Source organism: Myzus persicae, unplaced genomic scaffold (genome assembly GCF_001856785.1).
Source record: "Myzus persicae strain clone G006 unplaced genomic scaffold, MPER_G0061.0, whole genome shotgun sequence".
Taxonomy (NCBI): Eukaryota; Metazoa; Arthropoda; class Insecta; order Hemiptera; family Aphididae; genus Myzus; species Myzus persicae.
The window spans coordinates 8547-32132 of NW_019100664.1; the positions used below are offsets into that span (position 1 = coordinate 8547).

Sequence of the window (23586 nt, forward strand, 5' to 3'; positions counted from 1 at the left end):
CCCGAAATTTCAGGAAATAAGTGTTGTTATTTTTTTTTTTGGTATTTTTTAATTTCCCGCATTGCCATCGTAATATGAATTAAATTTTTGTTTAGTGCTCAATCAGTATCTACAATCGTCAATCGGACTACTACATGACCATCACATCAAAATAAATATAGATTTCAAATGAAACCCCGATGCAAGCCGATATGGCGATATCATTTTTATTACAATAGCAACGAATAACGATGAACGAAGTTTGACGGAAGTGCCGATGCGATAACGATAAAATAATATCTGAAATGCTTTTTGTCAATTTAGTATATGTTTGACACTCGTCAGTCGTCTTGTCGACGTTGAACTTAAACGTGTATTTGGCGTTCATAAGTTTAAGTGTAAGTTTGAATGCGTGGTAAAACTTTATAAAAAATGAAAGGAATTAATTCTAATCAATCGACATTATTAAACTTCGGTGTCAAAAAATTAAAAAAAGATTTAATAAATGCACCGGATAGCAATACAACTGTAAGTACCACAGAAAACGAAGGGTAAGTTTCTTCCTATTTTTCTTCATCAGAGGGCTTATTTGATAGTCACAATCAAGACATAGGTTTCTATTTAAATAACAATGCAATTGATGACGCTAGAAGCCTAGAAAGTATAAATTATTAAAGCACCCGTGGATTCCACCTAGTAATTATGAGTAATGAGTTTCCTATTTCTCAATACCAACGTTTAAAATTTCAAACTGATTGGTTAGTTTATTACAAACATATTGAAGGTGCATCATGTAAGACTTGCGTATTGTGTTCGAATGCTTTTGCTGGTAAAGGTTCACATCAAAAATTGGGAGCTCTGTACCTTTTACAAAATGGAAAGACGCAATCGAACGTTTTAACCAACATTCAAATAGTGAATATCATAAATTATCCATTATGCGGGCCGACGATTTTATAAAAATAATGGAAAATAAAAAATATTCTATCGTAAATGAAATTGATTCTTGTATTCAAGTGTTAAAAACCAAACTTTTTTCAATTATAGAAACAATTATATTATGTGGTCACCACTCACCAAAACATCGCTTTGAGGGACAATCGCAACACGGGTCACATATATGACAACGATTCTTTAGTAAATGACGGCAATTTTTTATCGTTATATTAAGATTTATTAAGATTTAAAGCGCAGACAGATTCTACATTGAAAAACCATTTACAAAATTCGACTACATTTGCTTCTTATACAAGTCCTTATATTCAAAATACTTAAATACAAATATGCGGAGAAATAATACAAGAAAATAGAATATCAAAAATTAAAGCATCAAAGTATTTTTCGATTTTAGTGGATGTAACTCAAGATATTTCCCGATTGGAGCAAATGTCGATTTGTGTGCGTTATGTTGATATCTCAACAAACTTTCTTGAGTTTGTGGTAGCAGAAAATTTGACTGGTGAAGGTTTATCTAAAACAATTATGCAGCAAATTGAAAAACTTGGTTTAGAAAAACAATATCTTGTCGGACAAGGGGACAAGGATATAATGGGGCCGCAACTATGAGCGGGGAGTTCAAAGGTGTTCAAAAATATATCACAGGTGAGGTGCCATATGCATTGTATGTTCATTGCGCAGCTCACTCACTGAACTTGGCGATAAGTAGTTCATGCAAAGTTATGTTTTTCGGAAATTGTATCGGAACGGTTTCCTTAGTCACTACATTTTTTCGAGCTTCTTCACAGAAATCATGAATTTTAATTGAAAATATTAAAAAATATGTTTATGATAGTCACCAGTTAACTTTAATATGAATGTGTGAAACTCGCTGGATTAAACGTCACGAGAGTATAACTCGTTTCAAAGAGTTGTATTTGAGCATTTACCATGCTTTAAAACAATTTATCTAGTGCCATTAGCGCTTCGAATTTTTTAATTTCTTTACACGTGATTGAAAACATATTTTTTCTAACCTTACCTATATTACAAAAAGTCAATATCGATTTATCTTATTGTTATGAACGAGTTGATGACGTACATGCAATTTTAATTGAAAAAAGGAGTACCTAACTGAGATGACAGTTTTAAAAATATTTTTTGTAATTCCAATTTTTGCTCGATTTTTGTCTATCGTATCGGATAAAACGCTCTTTTGTTCAGCAGATTACAATAAATTTTAGTAGGTTTTTTATACTAAAAATAGAAATTTTACCAGTTGACGAGTTCTTTTCGTGTTATTTTATCGCAATCATTACCTATTATAAATGTTGTACTATATTTTATCGTATTACGAGGTTTAGTAAGTGCAGTTCGTTCGCAAGTGTACAATCGTTATATCGTTATGGCTAGCGTGGTATAAAACGTAAAGTGCTGTCGATTTCGGAGAAACTCAACATTTTGAAAAAATACGATGAAGGATTGATCGAGAAAAAAAATAAAAGGATATTGCTAATGAGCTGGGGATACCTCCTTCTGCATTAAGAAGTGTGTTGAAAAATAGACACGGAATAGAACAAAGGGATGAAATTAAACCAGATGTAATAATAAACTGTTTCCGGAAAGCTGGATTTGGTATGTTGAACGACTCTGCAGAACTAGCTGATAGTTCAGTTTTAGAAGAGGATTTTCAGCTACTGCAAAATTTTGCTGATTATGTAACAGTTGATGACGAACTCGTAACCAGTAGCACTCGGACTTTAGATGAAATAATCGCTGATACTAACTTAGCGGAGAATGATAAAGAATACGACGATCAAGAAGAAGATCCAGACAATACAGTATATCCTCCTACAATTACTGCTAGTTTGCAACATCTATCAGAAATTCGAAAAGTATTATCCTCAGTAGAAAATTTCGAAGAAATGTTGGGTTGTCTTAACAAAATAGAAAACTTCCTTGGTGAAACGCATTGTAAGAATCCTAAGCAAACAAATAGATATTTTTTTAATAAACTATAATAAAATACTCAATTGTAAAATATTTAAATTGTAAATTTTTTAATTCAATAGTTAAAAAATGTATACATATATGTAACTATAGTTAATTTATAAGTGTATTGCCCGTTAAATTATTTTCATTAATAAAAAAATTAACTCCATAATATTTCAATCACTTATTTTTTTTCATTTTAGCATAAAACGCTTTCCCGCGGGAAAGACGCTCCAAAGAGCTTGTCCCTTAAAAAGCGTCTTAAGCGAGTTTTACTGTATTTATTAAGTTAGAAAAAGGCTTGAGATTTTGAAAATTTACAAAAGGGGAGTAGAATTAAAATGGCAGGGAACCACTACCCCTGACTTCTATTAATGTATTAAAAAAAAGTCAATTTTTGAAAAATACTGAAAAAATCAACTTATTGTTATTTACAAATTAATTTTTATAATATAAATTACATCCAAACACATAAATAATGCTATTATATTATATCAATCAATTAGTAATATTTTATATAATACGTTTACTGAAAATAAAATGTTTATTCATTCACTAGTATACCTACTTTAATTTATAGATAAAATACTTAGAACCTCGAATGGAACATTTAGAATACAATACAATATTAGCAGTATGTGACACAATAGTTGGCAATGTTTTTAGACAATTATTGATTGAGTTACCTACAGTATTGGACAACATCAAATGCTCTATATCCTCTTGTAATAAAACAACAAAATGTCCAATACCTGTGCCCTATATAACAATGCATATTGTAAATGGTAATTTAAATTCGCTTGAGGAAGATATACGGAACAGAATATTAAGCGAAAATTCCACGTGTCATCATGTTGACACAAGAGAGAAAATATGTAACGGATTAAAAAGTATTGATCCAATTCCTTCATCGATTCATCTGCAGTTTATTGAGCTCAGTTCATTGAGCTTACTAAGGTATATTGAAGTTACTGTAAATTATACATATATTAGTTTGTTAGTTATAAATGATTATTTAATCATACTTCAGAAGATGCAGTCGACAAGGATTACAGTACAGAGATTGCACAACAGGTCCAAGTACGTTTAGCCGATGTACCTCCAGTCATAACATTAAACAATATAAAGTATGAACTGAGGGGTATATGTTCACACAAGCACGGGTGAGTCGATTGCGGCTTTGGACATTACCAGTCTCACTGCAAGCGGAACTATACAAGCAACTGGGAACTTTACGACTTAAAATCTAAACCAAGTAAAATCAAACACAATTGTACCTTGCGAATTTTCGATTTGCACAATTTAATATTCATACATAAAGGTAATGGATTAGATTGTACATTAATAAACGTTTTAAAACTTCATTGTTAAATTTGTCCTTTTCTCAAAATTTAATGCGCGTAATTTTTAGCATACAAACATACATCTTACGTTTTATGTACAACATGCGGCCATGCAGGTAATAATTACGATGTAGAGAATATAAAAATCGATACTACTTCACTTGTTAGTTGTAACTTGTAACCGTCCCGGATAATGATCAATAATAATACAATTAAATTTGAACACCAATATGAATTGTACAATATGGTATAAGTTACAATATTAGTTCGTAATAAAGTATTAAATATTATAAAATAATATATCATTAACTAGCTGGACACGGCAATGAGTTGCTGTTACTAGGTTTTTGTGATTATGCGAACAGTATATTAAGGTAGGCAATCATTCTGCGGTAGATCGCGGACCCCGAGTGATGCGTACGTCAATGTATAGTTTAGCTCTTAATTATCAAAAATGCAAAAAAATAGGACATAGTCAGACGCACTCAAACATTGCTTGTCTATTATATACATTGATTCAAACATGAAAAAAACGGACCAAAAATATAACAGCGAACAATTCAATAACACTGTAACTTCGCTACGGGATTTTTCGCGATTGCCGCCGAAGGATGATCGTACAAATTCATACAAATTACGTACTAAATATTGGTAAAGAAAATTTTCGAAAATTCCAAATGAGTGGGGCCGGGGTGATGTGCGTGCTGCTGCTGATAAATTGCATTATTTCTCGTAAAAATCAAGACGATAAATTTTCAACCTCGCTCTTAGTTATTACCATCAAGAGTCCGGGATTAGGTACAGTGCGAAATATTAGGGCAAGGTAAATTGTGTAAAAGTAGTAGGACCACAAATACATCTATAGATTTAAAATACATAATAAATAGCCTCATAGTGATGAAAGGAGTAGGTATGTTAAAATCAATTGACCCACATTTAACTAATAACACTTACCAAATAACTCTAAATCAGTTACGAAATCATGTAAAAAAATAGATATAGAATGGGGTTGGAATAGGAATCATACTCGAAAACAATAACTTAATATTCAAACTTCCAAATGAGTGTTCAATATTCTCTGCCGAAGCACTAGCAATTCTAAAAGCAATAGAACTAATTAACCAGGGCCGCATTTAAGGGGGGGCGCTGGGTACAACTGCCCCGGGCGCCAGTATTTTAGGGGCGCCAAAATTTTGTGGTCAGAAATTTCTTTACTTATGAATTTTTTAAATTGTATAGTTTAAATTATTTTTATAAGATTATTATATAATATAATTTTGTATTATAGTATTATATTATATACCAAGTACTATGCCATTTGAAATGTATTATTTAAACAATCAATGTATTTATAGCAATATAGGCTATAGCTATCAGCGATCGATAATTATTAATACACCTATTAATAGTTCCCAAACTTGTTGTGATTATGGCAATGGACATCAGTTATTTATAATAATACGGCGTATTTTGCTATCGACTATCGTGTGCGGCAATTAATTTAAATATTATATTATAATATAGTTTTGTACTTATGATTAAAATAAAGGAAGTTCCTAAACAATGATCTTGAATATTATTCTATATTATAAACATTATTAATTTAAATAGGTAATATTATTTAATTTTTTACTATTAAGGTTTTGTTTATTATAATCATTATTTTTTGTAATTTCCACAAAATTAAGTAAGTAAGAATCAATTAAATTATAGGTACCTATCACCTATGTAGAGATTCAAAGATAATTAATGTTTAATACATGGTAAGTTGTTATGAAACAAATTTATGCAGGTCACTTTTTTGTCACTTTTATGAATAAATTCAGTTATCGCTTTTTTAAATAGCTTTAACCACTTCTAGCCCTGTATATATTTACATTGATTTTATAAAATAGTATACACAAAAAAATATAAAATATTTATTTGCATAGTTGTATATAATTTTATTTTATTTATTCATGAAGATATGAAGTACCTACTTAAATATGTTAAAAAACACAACTTATATGATGAATTATTAGCAAGGTTCAAGTGACATAAATTCCAATATATTTTTGTGGAGGGATCAAGCAATTACTAAACAATATTTTTTTTTTAAAAGCACTCGTAAAACAAATATTCTTTACTCCACTCAAAATCTAAAAGGTTAATGAGGATCTATCTCACATATTTTCCGTGGGTGAAGCAATTTTTTTTTCACCGGAGCCTAGGGGGCGCCAATTTTTTTTTGCACCGGGGCGCAAAATGTCTAAATGCGGCACTGTAATTAACACCTTACTGCACACTAGGTTTCTAATTCTTAGCGATTCTCTTAGCGTCATAAATAGTATTAAAAATAAAACCAACCCAAGCGACATCGCAATCCTCATCCAAAACAAACTTGATGAAGCCACAAATAAAAAAAAACAAATTATACTGGTATGGATTCCAGGTTATACCGGTATTATTGATAACAAAACTGCGGATAAATATGCCGAAATTGACGTCTCCAACAACGATACGCCAATCATAAGCTCACTGCCCTATGGAGACTACAAATTCCTTGAAAACCATATAACGAAAAAATGGCATACATCCTGGAATGAACAGACCACAAAACTAAACCAAATCAAGACATCAACCTACTGATACGATAATCCTAAGCTCAATCGAAAGGGCGCAACCACCCTAAATCGTTTTAAGAATCGGACATACCGGGCTAACCCATGGATAGATCATGACAAAAAACCAACCTCCCCAGCTGCAAAAGTTGTGGCCAACGACTCACTGTTAAACAAATCCTGACAGAATGCCAGCGGTATGAACAGGAGCTAATGGACCTCAACATTACTGAAACTCTTAAAGCAACCTTCGGACCCACCCCGGATCAAAATCATGAAATGTCCAAAATTAACTAATCTAACAGACCAGACATATTATGTTAAATTAAGAATGTAATGTATAATAATTGTAAATAGTAATTAAAGCATGTTGACTAATGGCCTATGCTGCCGAGTTGTAATTGGGATCAATAAAAAAATATATATATATATCTTACCCTACTACCCCGCATTACCTAAGATACATATTGAGTAAAAGAGTAAACAAAAATCATCCTCTTTGTTGTTACACTTTCCATACACTCGTCGCTTGTTTGGTTGTGGTGTATGGTCCTATATAAAGTTTATAGGTCTATAGGTTTATAGGTTTTACCTGCATCACTCGGCCAGATTTTTGAAAAGTCTGTATTATATATTCACAATTAATAATCTACAGTATTTTCAGTACCTTTAAACATTAAATAAAGCCGAGAAAATCGCTTTTCGAAAATTGCAGGGGCAGTCCTAGCACCCTAGAATGCCACTGTAGACACGCTTATTATAAACAAAACCGCTAATATACATTTTTTAAACACACACGACACACTCAATAAAATATACATAAAGCAATTATTAAACATAGTACATGGGTACTCAATAAAGTTTAAGAATCTAGTGTGAGCACAATTCGGGCTGAAATATGTTTAATGTAGAAGAGTAACAATAATTATTGGAAACATTTATTAAAAATAAAAAAAGTAAAAAAAAATTTCTTATAAATGTGCCAATGCAATCATAATATTAATTACTTAAAATTAACAATGTGTAAATTTGATTTGAAATAACTTAAAATAGAATAAATCTTATGTAGTAAATTAATAATAAAACAACACTTAATATTATCACTAGTATCACAGGAATGCACTCCACCCTATATACATTTGACATAAATTATCAATAGAAATGGCTTCTTCAATAAGTTTACGTGTTTGTCCTGCAACTGAAAGTGGCATGGAAGAATTTTTTAAATTAGCTCTTACATATCCCTGAAGACGCATTTCAATATTATTCAAATGTTCTTTAGCCTAAAGAGATACATATGTATTTAGTACCATTAAATAATATTTTTTATAAATAATAAATACATGAATTAATACTACTTATGAATAGGATCCAGATTTATTGGTTCAAAAAAAGTTTAAACATGATGGTTATATTCTAAAAAAATAAACATACTTATAAATCATTACAAGATAGAAACTAATAATTAATTATGAAAATAGAATACAAATTCATTGGAACATAAAAGAAAAATATACTTTTTTTATTTTATTGGTAAACGACATAAAAAATTTAAATTACAATAATAATTAAAAATTAAAACATAATTTAAGTATTTCTTTCTCACAATTTACAAAATATTCTAAGATATTAATATGCTAAAGAAACTAAATATTCCCTAACCCTTAAAATATTCTCAAACATTAAAAAAAACTTTTCTGTAAGCTCTGTATTGAACGAATCATCCATATTTTTTACTCATATAAAATAGCATAGAGCAGAGGTTCCCAAACTGTGGGTCGCGACCCACTTTTGGGTCGCGATTATACTTTTAGTGGGTCGCGCTATTTTTTTAAATAATACAAAAATATAATCATCTATTGTTCAGAAGTTCAAAGTTCAAATTCAGTTTTATCATCAATCCTTATCTGTAAGTGTGACAATTATGAGTTTACTAGTGGCCGTGTCAAATACTATATATTATACTTACTATACTTTTTTTTCGTAATTACATAAAATTTAATAAAATAGTTTAATTTTCTGTTGTATGGAAAAAAAAAAGGCCATTCATTGATATTGTGGGTCGACATATTTTAAAAAATTTTCAAAATGGGTTGTACAATAAAAAGTTTGGGAACCTCTGGCATAGAGCATATTATTAAGCTCAGTAATGATACATAAAAACCTAAAAATCTGGACCTTACTTTTAAGTAATAACATTGATTTTATAATATATAAAATTATAAAAACTAATGGAAATAGTAAATATATTTACTTGATCATTTGCCATCTCAGAATTTTCATCAACTATAGTGTCACGACCAGTCCACATGACTAAAGGATCGTATAAGAATGGTTTAAGTACACTAACCAACTGTTCAGTATGAGATCGCATAACGCGATTAGTTATTTCACAAGCACTAGACAACATTCCTTCAAGACCACCAGTTCCCATTGCTTCTACCATATTATGAGTCATACGGAATGGTACTCGTTCTGGCCATTCAAACTTTTCACCCTGTGATAATTAATATTGAGTTATAAATTATAAAAACTAATAAAATATTGTAAATATCTTCAAGTCAGTTAAAAAATGTATATTTTGTAATATGTACTCGATTGAATAGGCAATTGAAATCAACATGAACCACACCACCATTAGTTGAATCTAATAAAATATTTTCACCGTGACGATCACCAAGTCCCAGTATATAACCAACAATAGATATGACTGCTGTTGTTCTAATAAACTCACTTCTAGCTAAATACCTAAAATTCAAAATAAATAAATTTTAAATTTACAACAATGAATGTAGTTTTAATAAAATTGCTAACCACTCTCCTGGACTAGGAAATTCTTTAAGATACCAATTTCTAAAAACAGGTGGATGATTTGGTATTGCCTTATTTACAAAAATTGATCTTTTTTTTTCCAAAGAATCTTTTATATCTAAAGTAATAGTTATACAATTAATCATCATTTATTTTTCTACAGTAGTCAAATATATGCTTACTGCAAACTAGTCCTTGTAAAGTGCTTTTTGATACTTTAATTCCAATTGCTTCATAGCAATTTAAAATGACACTCCTCAAAGTAACTACATTTTGAACTAATTCAATGAGACCACAATCGAGTATCATAGGTACCACACTCTGTACATTTTAAACAATTAAATATTTTTTTAAATTATGTAAATAGTTCATTTAAGATAAAATGTTTTATATAACAACAAAATACTTACATATGTTTTTATAAAAAGATTTCGATCCCTGGCTTCAGGATCTCTTTTTAAATACATATTGACAATGTTATTAAACTCCATTAACCTTGAATCAATTCTTATGTCATCCTATCAATGAACATAATTATAATAAAACATTAATATTTTTATATTACATACTTTTTTTTAGAATTATTTACTTTAGGTTTACACATCATTGGATATTCATTACCATCAGAACCCAAAATTATAATGCGTTTTGGTCTTTGAAGTGAACTAAAAATATAAACCTCATCTTTGATTCCGTGAATATAAACAAGATCACTAAACATGTCAATATTACATTACAATAATTAGAATGTGTGTATTAAAATGTAAAATATTATTTAATAATATCTTACTCTGGAAATGGATTGTGTTTTGTATTACGGTTAGAATTGATGCGTGGTAATACCAAAGTGCGAAACTTTTGAGCAGGTACCATAATGTTGCTAAAATAACCATTTGTTAGCAAACGTGGTAGATTTTTTGCAATTTTCTGTAGTGGAAATTTAACACCAACTGGTGTATTTTGAGGACTTGTGTTACACAATTCTGATAAATTTTCAAATAATTCCATAAATTGGACCAACAAAGTTTTAACCTTAACCAATTTCGAATGTTTGAGAATGGAATTGAATCTGCTCACTCTTACAGTAAATGGGGACTGTAACACAATAAGTAATTAAATAAATATTAATTCTAATATAATATAAATGATCAATACTTTATGAAGAGTCATGAGCATCCATAGAGAATGATTGGGATAGTCAAGTATGCACTTAACTATGATATCAGTCAAAGTTTTAAAACATTCTTCTAATGGATGACATATTCTAGATGTTATTTGAGAAAAAGCAGTCAGGAACATAAATGTTGGCAATCGCAACATAAATCCTTCTAAAATTTTTATTTTTAAAAACACAAATTAATAAAATAAAAATCTTTTAATTAAATATTTACTTGCCTATGAGTTTAGTCATCTTTATAAATGTTCTTTTCCGTTCTGCCAAATACAGTGATGTTTTATTGTTTTTTTTTTTTAAATCTCGATTAAAGTCGCTACCAAAATCCAACCAAACACTCAACATTTTGGGCATTGACTGATATATATACTCACAACCATATTGTAACGATAAACCATAACAATGAATTATGTTGTTAATTAAGTTCCTTAAACATTTTTAGCTAGTTTATTATTATAGTTTTAGGTAAATAATTATTTTTAAAAAATGTAGACAAATTAAATACTTACAATCCTTTTGTATAATAGACTGCAGGAGTCATAGTGTTGAGAATACGATCTTGATAATGTGCAAACCTCACAAGACTTTTTTCCCACATTCCAAACATTTCATACGCATTTTCAATATTTGATAAATTAGATTCCAAATCCACATTTACAGTTTTGTCATTATACTTTGATAATAATAATAAAGCCTGTAAATTAAAATAATTTCATTGTATAGCAATTATTAGCAATAGGTAGAAATTAGTGTCAATTGTACTCCTTTCTTCCTCAACATTCCCAACTAAATACAATTTATTTGTTCCCAAAATGTATGATTCCACAGTTAATACATGTGAAGTAAAGGAAGAAGAAACATTTTTAATTTACAATTAAGTGTTAATAATATATATTTTATTAGCTCTGAAGTGTTTACAGTAAGTTTTACTACTTTAAATTTAGGAGATCATTTTAGAAATAAAAACCCAAACCCATAATTACTGTAGATATGATAAATAATAATATGACAAATTAATAAAATAATGTACATACAGAAGCACATGTTTTTCGTTCTTCTATTTTTTCATCGCATGGTAAAGTTTTAATAATGTCCATGTTTGGAAAAAGCATATTAATCCCTTTTTTTAAAGTTGCAATTGCTTGTCCTTGGTCAGATTTTTTCCACAACAATTTAGCTTTCTCAATAAAAAGTTCTGTAGGTTTATACTTTTCAGCTGCTAATATATTTGAATATGCTTGTTGAAAATTTAGTGATCTAAATTTAATCAATTAATATTACGATCTGTTTACTTTTAGTTAAGAATGAAGGAATAAAACAACCAAATGTAATCTTAAAATAATTGACAGGAGAAGATGCTCATAGCATAAGATACGTCAAGGAAATACTAATTTGCACTAATTCATTCTGAATTTTCTAAACAGATTTTCTGGGATTTAGTTAGAAATAATTCTAAATATTGATTTTTATAAGAACATTTTTGAGTGGTTCTTTTTAAGAAGTTAATCATACTAATGTATAAATGAAAAGTTCATGAGGAGTAATTCATTAATAACTTAATATGGTTAAATTGTTATGAATTGTATGCTTCCCTGACAAAGAAAAATTAAACAGAGGCCTCAGCAAGTGAAGTCACAAGCTAAGCGTTTGAGTTTTAAATATATAAAACTTAGGACATTGAAGAGGTATTTGTGTAAACATAAAATATAAAAGTAATTGGTTTGTATAAAACATTTGTGACATGGACTAGTTTTTAAACTTGAAATTATTTATTTTAAAAGATAAATTATTGATAGTTATAATTGATTGTTATTATTAGTTATCAAATCCAAATTGTACATACTTTCTTGCAACTTTAATACTTTTCAGCCAGCTTATACCAATTTGGTGATTGATAATAGGCTTTAATTCATCTGTAACTAAATGTTGAGCAGCAGTCAATACAACTCTACGCATACATAGAACTTGCTGTAAAACATATGCCTGAGGTTGTAAACACTGTAGTCGTTCATCCATTTCATTAGTAATCAGTTCTTTTAATTTAGTTTTTGTGGAAGTATCGCCATCTACTATTTTTAGTATAGTGTCAAATATTTGTTCCATCTCATTCAGAATGTGCAACCTACGACCAATGAAAATTAAAGATACATAGTAAGCAAATATATTCTACAAAAACATACTTAACAATAAATGGATAAGCTTCTTTATATCCCGCAGATCCAACCATTGACATGTACAGAGATTCTGTGACCAGATTTGTTATAGAGGAAATTTCTTTATGCACACTGTTTTTATCTTTATGTAAAAAGTATACTAGGGCTTGACCAATACAAACACCCCAACTTTCACTAGCATTTAATGGCTTTTCAGTCAAAAGTTCTTTTAATTTATCAAACATCATTAGACTCCATGTAGCTTCAGCTTTCTCACCAAATAACGTGTTTTGACAATCTGATCTTAAATTTGATTTCAATAGTTTTAAAAGGATGAACAATAAAATATTAAAAATATTAAGAAATTAATTTATTACTTGATATTTGTTAAGCCTTCAGCTATTTTTAATGCTGTGAATGGTTGATCAATGCCTAGATAGCATTTAACCATACCTTTATGAAACTCTAAACTAGGATCAGAATACATTTGTGCTAATTTTTCATAACATGCAGCTGCATCCTAAAAACAAATTAAGTCCTTTATAAAAAAAAATTGATGTATGGTAATCAGAGTTTAAGACAAAAAAAGAGAGATTTTGTGAACTTTTTAGAGGGTGCAATGACACTGAAACATATGAGCTGTGATGTTTAAAGGTATCACTGGAATTGGGTTATTTAAAATTCCAGTATTAGATTAAAAATTAAAATTCATAATTTATTTATAAACTATACAGGATAATTTCTTGAGCATGCCCGCCCCATTTTTAAGTTTAAAATTTAAATCATGCATATATTATTTCATACCATGATTTTTGAACTTATAAGTATAGTCAAAATCAATATTTTAGAACACTTAAATTGTTCACAACATTTAAGGAGTATCCTGAGGCGATACCAACTTTAGTTTTTTGTATGTCATGTGAACTTACATGTTTGATGAAAATTGTTAAACAGTTAATTTTTTTTTGAAAATGTTGATGTATTATAATTTATAATCAAAATCTGAAAGAAAAGTTTTTGAGTAATTCTACTCTAAATACTACGAATAATATTCTATTAAATACTTTTTAAATGGAGACGGAGTTCATTAATTATAAATGAGTATGCAATTTAAAATATTTGTTAATAATTACTACTTAGTAAACTCGAACACTTTTTTAATATAATAAAATGCTTATGGATTAATAATATACCCAATCATATTTGAAACATAAGTAAATAAGATCCTTTTAATAGACTATTATCCTTACTATATAAAGTGAAATGACTCAGAAACTTTTTTTTCAAATTTTGATTAGTTACACTAAATAGACATTTTCAGAAAAATCAACCAACTCAAAATTTGCATTAAGACATGTAAGTTCTCATTTAAAAAACCAAAGTCTTAACCTAATCTAAACCTTAAATGTTGTGAACAATTTAAATATTTGAAAATATCATCTTTAACTACACTTAAAAATCTCAAAAATCTGAATATAAAAATTCATTTTGTAATTTTAACATAGAAAATCGGGAGAGCATATTAAAAAATCACCCTATACAGTAAATATCAACATCAATGGATATATTTTGATTAATAAACTATGCTCATAATGTTCTGTAAAAAATATGCATTTTACTTGTAATTGTCCATTAACTTCATGTAAAAGTATCATTTCTTGAGGCGATGGATCATTATCGTGAACAGCAATAATACCTTTGAGACTATCAGCATCATTTAGCTTCGAATAAATTTGCTGAATAAGATATAAAATGTAAGTTATTAACTACGGTTAGACATAAATCAATGTGTACAATTTAATCATACAGAAAGAGTTGGTAGATGTTCTTGAAGTTTATCTTTATTGTCATGAATGTAATCTTCAAGATACAAAAGAGCTCGAGCATATTCATCATACTCCAATGATTTTTCAGCCAATTTTAATTTACAAAATCTTGTTAAAAAATCTAAAAGTAGGTAACTATAAGTAACTAACAAACTATAATATGTTTAAAAAAATAATATTACTCATAACTGGTTCACAGATATTGTTCTTTGATGCTTTTTGTTCACGAGCCCATTTAAATAAAAAATCAAATAATGTAAATGCTGTCTTAACATACATTACACGAGTAGTAGTTTCATTTTGTTGTTCTGAAGAATTGGTAATTTCATATTCCATAGCAATTTGTCTACCAGTTGTAATGTCGTTAATAGTTTCTGGGATATTTGTGTTATTAGTAGTTGTATCATCTACATCATTACTAATAACAGCTAAAAGTTCTTCATATATTAAATTGCCATCAGCATTTTTACTTAAAATTGTGTAAACTACATTTTTTAAAAGAAATATAAAAAAATAAAGGTATTACTAATAGAATAATTATAACATTAAAATAAATTGTATTTCTTACGTAAAACATATGGTAAAAATAAAAGCATTGCTTCATTATCTGATCGTATGCTTGATTTACAATACACAAAAATACGTTTAGCATATTCATCATCAATCAAAGGAACAAGGCGATTGACCCAATTATAAGCCCACAAGTTTAATGTACCACTTTTTCCAGATCTAATTAGTTAAAAAATATTTATTATTTGATAGCTGTGGAAAAAAAGTAATTATGTATTACCCAAATATAGGATGTGGCATTCCTGTCTGGTATTGTTCGGTTTCCAGAGTGTAGCGAGATGAAGAAAGTGGATCAATAATTTCGTGTAATGTGCTTGGAATAGATGACCAGATTTCTGAATCTTTTTTCACATTATAAACTTGTAAAATTTTCTAAAAATGAATGATAAATAAGTAATTAGTTATGTACTTATGTATAAGAATATGAAGTCATACTTGTATTGCAACTGCAAAAGAATCCATGTATCGAGAATTTCTAGCAGATTGTAAACCTTGTCCTAATATGGTTATTGCACGTATGGCAAAGTCATTGCTTTTTATATCTAGTGGAAACTCTTTGTTTCGTCCTGAAAAATATTTAATATAAGTTGACTTATTTAATATAAAATTGACTTATTATACATGCACTAAATGATGCCAAAGTTTTCCACATAGATTTTTATTTAAATACAAGTTACTATTTATTACATACAATTTCAGTTACATAATTAAATTGCTGAATTAGGTGAGTAAAAAAGCATGCATTATAAAAAAAAACAATAATTTTTATGTTTAAACTAACATAATATTATACACTATAATTTGTAAGGTATAAATTATTAGTGATGGATCTTTTTTAAAACTATTGTCTAATTAATGAGTACGAGTACCTTCTTTAATGATATGATTTGGCAAATAACTGGGATCTAATGCCCCTATTTTTCCTAAACATTGACTGCTAGCAAGTCTCACTCTTTTATCATGATGTCGTAAATTTTCAGTTAAAACTTCTAGTAACTAATCAAACCAAATATAATATGTTAGATAAATTAAAATGTCAATTATATATTATACAACATAATTTTTACCTCAATAATTACAGAATTAACATTATCACTCGACAATATCAATTTAGTTACTTCGGACTGCTGAACTGAAAGTTCTGAATGTAGTCGTTTTAAGCCATGAAGTTTAACTTCCAATGTTGTATGAGCCACAATGTCCAGTAACCAAATTAATAACTTATTTAGCGGTTGTTTGCTAAAAATATTAAATTTAACAAAATCAATTACTGGTTTCTTTAGTTAAATAATAAAATCAGTTAAAAAAATCAAAACATACAATACATTTTTTGTGTATTTTTGAACGATATTGTAGACTATAGGATTGGCTGGATGTGGATCCAAGAAATATAATTCAGAGATATGATTTTCCAGATATTTTTCATTCTCTTTAACCATAAAATAAAACATATTGGCAACTTTGTTTGGATAAATATCTAATAATGGCACAAGAGATACGAATATGGAGCTTAGCATAGGCCCCAACACTTCCATATGAACACTAAAAACAATAATAATTTATGTACTTAACTGAATAAAGAATTATGCAATGGACAACATACCAATGAATAAATGAATCCCAGGCTTTTAACCCTAGGTATACGAAAGCGCTGTTTTTTAAGGATATAGCAGTACGTAACATAGCCAATATTTTAAACCTTGCTGGTGTCACAAAACGACTACCCATTAGTTTGAAAATATCCCCTAATGATAATAAAATGTTTTCCTTAATAGAATCAGATGAATTTTTTACTAATCTTGATTCTAAAATCATTAGAAGGCCCAAAAATCTCGGCGATAGAAAATCTGCCTGAAAATATAAATTAAAATCAAAATTAAACCATTATTTTATAAATTGACATTTATGTTAAAAATATAATGTATAATTATCTACTTTTCGAGTTGTGAAATTTAGCAAAATGAAACCTTTTTACATTCAGCCACTTCAGTTTTAATATCCATTCTTATGCATAGTAATTTAGAAAAATATATTGGTTTAAATTGAATTAAACAAAATTTAGTAACAAAACCATACTTACAAAATTAACAATTGAAGTATCATTTTTAACATTAAATAGAACATCATAGGTTTGTATTATCTTAATAGCTTCAGTAGCTTTATCATATTTTGAATGGAAATGTGTGAGTATCTCAGCTATGATTGGCTTTAAAAATAAAATGATTTAATACCCAAATTTTACCAATAAAAAATAGTTTTCCTTACAGTAAATGAGAGTCTGACCAAATGCACTAAGGGAGTACTTGTTATTTCTTCTAAAAGTAAACAGCCTTGTTTACGAATGTCTTTATCTTCAGAAAGTAATAGATGAGAAAAACAGTACTAGTAATAAATAAAATATTATTATTTAAACACAAAAATATAAAATGATAATAATTAAATAATTACTTTAAATGATTCTTTAACCAAAGTACTTTCAGTTTTTTGTGATAATGAAGCAATTTCACTTAATATTTTTCTTGTTCCTGGCTTTTTAATACACCAAGGAAATATATATTTGATAATTTGCTTTATTGCATACATATCTCTATGTGTGAACCCTAATTTGTTGTATGTTTTTTTTACATCTATGTTGGGATAGTAAGTATGATAACACGCAACTAAATTATCAGCAATGTATTGCATTAATTCAGTTTCATATCTATCAAATATTACTAAAAACTTTGTTTTATGGGCTGCAGCAATTTCAGTCATATAAAATTTTGCAACACTTCCATAAGAAGAGTTTGGATGAATTAAAAATAGAAACATGAATTCCATTGATGGCAGTATAGTTGAGTCTATTGGCACACTGAAAATAAAAAATGTTTAAATTGTACATATTGTTGATTTGAAAACATATATTTCATATTAGTAAAATGGTCTGGTGCTTATAAAAATTGACACATACTAAGTGACTGATCAATGATCCGTGCATAAATTAAATAAAACCATTGTGAAATATCCTTAGCACATGAAGCTAAGCTAACCACTTTCTACCATGACTCATGAGTATATATAACCATAACACCAATGTTTTAATATAATATCTATGCATGAAACACTTACCGCCCGATGTTGAAAATAGTTTCTAAGCAAGTGTATTGTAGCTCATTATTTCCAACTTTTAGACTAGTATTTACAGTTGAACAAAGAATATTTAATGTTTCATAAAAAACTGATTCAACTATTTCAATATTTTCAGATGAATCTTTTTCAAAAATAATAGAATTAAAAATTTTTGAACTCTGAATGCGTACTTCTTCGTCTTTGTCATTAATCAAAATCAACATATGTTTTCTAAAAGAACTATCTGGATAAAAATGGTTTATTATCATTGGTATGTTCTTAATAACTTCACATCTGATGACTGTATTTAAATTGTTTACAAATGAAAGAAGTAATATCTTCCAAAATTCATTTAACATTTTTTTACAAGTTTCATCTACTGTACATATTTGCGAATTTGGAAGAATTTTGTTTCGATCACAATCAATACAGAATAATTCTTCTTGGCATGTAGTTTTGTTATATTGATGAACTGTCTTACCATACATAGCACACATGAGAATTCTTAGGTTTTTAACAAACACAATATTTGTGGTCTCATCAAAATCTTCAATTATTTCAAATAAAATAGAAATATTTTGATTTTTTTGCTTATGAAATAAAAATGGCAAATTTAGAATTGATGTTTCACATACATTTTTATTTCTAAGTGATGTAATAACAATATTTTGTCTCCAATCGCACAACATATTAATTTGTATACGACTTATATAAGTAAGACACTTTTGCATTATTCGTTTTTCATCTGAAAGTAAACATTTGATTAGATCACAATTACATTCTTAAAACTAATCAATTTTTTATTTTTAAAAATGTCTTACTAAGTAAAGCAGAATACTTGCTCACAATAACATTTAGATGCTTGTATAATGCCAAATTGTTGAATATGCTCTTAGAAGTACTCATCCATGGCAGAGAGAGGATAGCAATTAGTGTTTTAGTATCATTATTCAAAATGGAAGAAAATTCTTTTAAACTCAATAGACAGCCACATGTAGATACCAATGTTTCTATAGTGAAACTATCAACATGATTTACAACATAGTCCATCATTTTACTCAATAATTTATGAGTATTAATATTTGGCAAAAATTGATAGTCTTCATTTTTAAAAGTCATGTCTAAATGATGAGCAAGACATGTAGTAGTATTTATGATTTGAAACTCTTTTGTAGTAAGCATATCAGTTGAAGATTGTAAAGTTTGGTTTAAGTTTTTCCAAAATTGAAACCAAATTGAACTTAACATTGTCATATTGATAGAATTATTTCTAAAATTACATAATACACAAAAATAATTAAAACAAACACATTATATTGAAAGAAAAAGAAAATAGTTAAATAGTATTATCATGGATTTTAAGTTAGAAATTATGTATAGCAATTCAACTAACTTTTCATCGTCAAAGAATAAATTTTCATTATCGTTTTCTTTATCAATCATTTCTTTATTTTTTTTTAACTCTTGTAAAATAAAAAATTCAAACAACACATTTGTTCCCTGAAAAAAAAACTTTAAAGCTTTAATATTTTATACCAGTGATGCTCAGTGATACTGTGATCAATTTCCAGGATGAAACAAAATTTTAAAGATGTTTTTTATGTTCCAAAAAAATTAGAATTATATTAGATTGTATAAATATATACCTACAATTTAAATTTTAATGTGAAATTTGTGATAAAATTTCATTGGTCAATGATTAGAAATTAGGCCCGAATTTGTTGAAAAAATTCTTAAAATTGAGTAAAGAAGATTCCATGATCTATTATTTAAATTTTTTAACTTGTAAGTATGCAAGAAAATATTTGTTTTTAGCTACTCATGTACCATAAAAGTCAGGCGCACTCAAGACGTTATTGAGGGGGGAGCAAATTTATCCTACTTAACCTTACACGCAAATACACAATTACCACTTATCAGACTTTCATGTCATTAACAGTCAACAATAATAATTATTATTATCATCAAAATTGATCAAAGGCGATGGCCAACGACTGCGCACCTAACTGCCAGTTAATAAATCTAAAAATAATTTTCAACAAAATAATATATTGACGATTGCCAAAAACCTTATCATGAACAACTATTAATCTGTATCCAACATTTATTATCAAGTTTGAAAAATAACATCATTTTAGTATTATATTTCTGACAAATTTTTTTGGGGAGAAGGTTTTGAACTCTCCCCCCTCCAAGTCACCTAAATAAATCATACTAAATAGTAGATACTACATTTTTTGTTTATATCAAAGTAAACTACAATCTTTATCTTGGAAAATTAAAGGATGATATTACCAGTAAAAATACAATAAAAAGTTAAAAGGAAATAATACATTGTAAACTGTAAAGATACACCTACAATATAATATATTATAATAAGAAGGTAACAGTGTACTGTGTTGTAATGAAACATTAAAATTCTATTGTTGTTGGACAGGACGATCACAAAATTTTACTAATATATCTCCCAGAAAAAGGTTGGACATCACTGTTTCAAACATTTTTATTAATTTTCAAAGGAACAAACTTATAAAAATAAACAAACACAATGTTTTATAAAATACACATTGCTTATAGTATTTTTTCATTAATTAGATTGATAACAAATATAAATACCTCATCATTAATAGAATTCTAATAACATTTTTAAAAAATTTATTTAAAAAATGAAGAAAATATAAAACTAGATTAATACTTACTGGTGAAGATACATTGATCAATTGACACATTGGTAATTTTTCGATTATTATATTAGGATTAACAATTTCATCATCAAGTAATCCTTTAATCACGTTACACATTGCTCTAGACAGTTTATTTGTAACTAAAAATAAAAATGATTTTATTAATTTTGTACTTATACCTAGATTAGAAAAAATATATAAAGAAGTACCTTTAGTTTTATCAGAAAGGAGTAATTTTGAAACTAATTCTATTATTGCCATATTTATAGATACAACATGAATTGATCCTGCTTTGCACATAATATTAAATATGTTACTTAAAATTATTTGAATCTCAGTAGATTGTTCTGTAGGAGAATTATATTTCAAACACACTTTTTCGATAGTATCAAACAACATTTTATAAATATTTTCCAGTATCTAAAAAAAAAATTATATGTAAGCAAACAATATAATATAAATTATAATTTATTATACCCAGTTTTTCAAAATAATAGTTGTGTTTCTTACCTCAAAATATTTTTTATGTGATGTTGATGCTAGCATATGCAAAATTAAATGGAGCCCAGCTTGTGTGACTTCTATTGAATGTGAATTGTGTATAGCTAATGTAACAGATTGCCAGAATTTTACAGTAGTATCTTTTTTTATATAATTTATAGAAAATACACTACTAGAAAATAAATGAAACATTGTTGATAACAAATAAACATAACTATCACGATCGTTTATAGAAATGTGGATGGGAGTAAAATCAATTACAGACAACTGAGTTCGAAAATTCTTTTCAGGATTACACCATGTGATAATAATTGGCCATGAATCTTTGACTACGTTGTCTGCCATTTCTAGATTAAAAAATACAATTATTATAGATGTTAAAGGAAATAATACTATTTTATATTGTTTATTTTACTTGTTATAAATTTAGAATAATCATTAATGGCACAATCGTAAATATACGTGTTTTGGCAAGAAAGTACTTCCAATAAACATGTTTGGCTATGAGTTGAGTTACCATGTAATGGGGAAAATCCCTTTTGACTAAGAATTTTTACAAGTTGACCAATGATCCAGATAGTAAATTCTGAAAAAAATTTATTTAATTTAATTTTTATTAAAACACATTGGTACATTCTATTTTCTAATATTATATTGACTTTCCTTAAACTAAATTGATCAATAAAATAATTTTAGTATTAGAGAATTGTATGTTATTTTAATTATTTCTTCATATAGTCTATAAACATTTTTATATCTATTAACATCCTTAACCATTGTTAACATCTCAGAAAAAAACTAAAAAATATCTATCCTAATTTTAAATCAAATCTTTGTCATCAGGGACATAAAAAGTTAAGTCCTTTAAATACATCTATCAACTAAAAATAATGTATTTTAAATATATACCTTTATAGTAATCGACACTGAAAGCATTGCTTTTGATGCTAACAAAGGGACTAAAAACTCCTTCTTGTTCTCCCATTTTACTTAGAACTTCACGCATAATTTTAGCATGCTCTTCCAATGACTCAGCTTCTTCATCCATTATAAATGTAAACATGCTTTTAAATTTTCTCCAGAGATCAAATGGGAACTTTTTGTCGACTATCGCGACATCCACTTCCATTTTCTCCATAACCGTTGGCTAAAAATACCAGTAAAATAATAGATTGAATCTTAAGAGAATAAATTGTTTATAGATTTGTATTTAAACTGATCCATATAAACTTACTCAATTATTTATTGCTGTAGAAAACAAGAAACTGACTATTGCAAAATTTTTTCATCAGATGAAGAATGTCAGAGTGCCTATTCCATAAGGAATACTTTAAATTTATCATCGTAAATATTTGGTAATTCATAAGTTATAAGCATTCCAAAAAAATTCGACTATTTTAAAGTAGAAAGTAGGTAAATACATCACTTTAACACATCAATAAATACTTTTTTTAATGCCATATAATAGGTATATTGAAAATGATTTACAACCAAAAATCAAAAGATAAGTGTTTCTTACTTTTACAACTTGCAAACTCGTTGACTTAAATCGAAGTATTAGTGTTTAGTAGCCAGGGCAAGAGAGCACCGACTTCCGACATCGGACTTTCGAGTTTCCGACTAAAATATTTTATCAAAATATCATGTAAAAATGATAAGTCTTCAAGCAAACATGCACGAAATGAAATCCCGCCAAAAGTTATTGTTATCATTCGTCTGTCAGGAAAATGATAATCAAGATTTTCAAGAAAGAATTTGGAGTGAATCGGTACCGGTACGTATCGGGTCAATTTTGAGCGTTCAAGATGTTACACGTGCAGTATACAAGCGATACGTACCGACCCGTATCGGACTCGGACTTCGATACGAGGTGGTACGTAACTGTTTTGTATCGATACGTATCGAATTT

General features: G+C 28.1%; 2 protein-coding genes across 5 annotated transcripts; one reads left to right on the plus strand and one right to left on the minus strand.

Moving 5' to 3' along the window:
* The first annotated feature begins 3463 nt into the window (after positions 1-3463).
* Positions 3464-4228, plus strand: LOC111039805. Its single transcript, XM_022323444.1, has 2 exons — positions 3464-3864; positions 3938-4228. The coding sequence occupies exons 1-2, from the start codon at positions 3509-3511 to the stop codon at positions 4038-4040; spliced, it is 459 nt and encodes a 152-aa protein (XP_022179136.1). The 5' UTR covers positions 3464-3508; the 3' UTR covers positions 4041-4228.
* A 3694-nt stretch (positions 4229-7922) lies between these two features.
* Positions 7923-23311, minus strand: LOC111039778 (serine/threonine-protein kinase ATR-like). 4 transcript variants are annotated; one of them, XM_022323410.1, is made up of 38 exons: positions 23197-23311; positions 22912-23102; positions 22587-22824; positions 22093-22263; positions 21687-22024; positions 21386-21596; positions 21192-21316; positions 19886-19992; positions 19314-19762; positions 18493-19237; positions 17833-18235; positions 17650-17766; positions 17465-17590; positions 16988-17235; positions 16705-16926; positions 16452-16623; positions 16254-16380; positions 15820-15950; positions 15605-15756; positions 15383-15543; positions 14997-15299; positions 14796-14935; positions 14608-14724; positions 13366-13508; positions 13016-13291; positions 12679-12957; positions 11870-12092; positions 11345-11529; positions 11057-11262; positions 10817-10989; positions 10452-10756; positions 10251-10374; positions 10072-10179; positions 9844-9982; positions 9665-9779; positions 9445-9598; positions 9105-9347; positions 7960-8133 (listed from the first exon to the last, which is right to left on the minus strand). In XM_022323410.1, the coding sequence occupies exons 3-38, from the start codon at positions 22813-22815 to the stop codon at positions 7960-7962; spliced, it is 7641 nt and encodes a 2546-aa protein (XP_022179102.1). In that variant the 5' UTR covers positions 22816-22824; positions 22912-23102; positions 23197-23311. The 4 variants fall into 4 exon arrangements, with proteins under 4 accessions (XP_022179124.1, XP_022179102.1, XP_022179109.1 ...); XM_022323417.1 differs by having other exon boundaries at positions 22912-23069; positions 23197-23305; XM_022323425.1 differs by having other exon boundaries at positions 22912-22988; positions 23197-23304.
* Between the last annotated feature and the right edge of the window lie 275 nt (positions 23312-23586).

Excerpts from the sequence above, each read along its gene's own strand:
- LOC111039778 (XM_022323432.1), bottom strand. The coding sequence starts at position 22,815 with ATGGAGAAAATGGAAGTGGATGTCGCGATAGTCGACAAAAAGTTCCCA. Across the intron at positions 12,958-13,015 it reads GCTTATCCATTTATTGTTAA|GTTGCACATTCTGAATGAGA; the intron begins GTATGTTTTTGT and ends CATTGGTCGTAG. Across the intron at positions 9,599-9,664 it reads TTTCCTAGTCCAGGAGAGTG|GTATTTAGCTAGAAGTGAGT; the intron begins GTTAGCAATTTT and ends TTTGAATTTTAG.
- LOC111039805 (XM_022323444.1), top strand. The coding sequence starts at position 3,509 with ATGGAACATTTAGAATACAATACAATATTAGCAGTATGTGACACAATA. Across the intron at positions 3,865-3,937 it reads AGTTCATTGAGCTTACTAAG|AAGATGCAGTCGACAAGGAT; the intron begins GTATATTGAAGT and ends ATCATACTTCAG.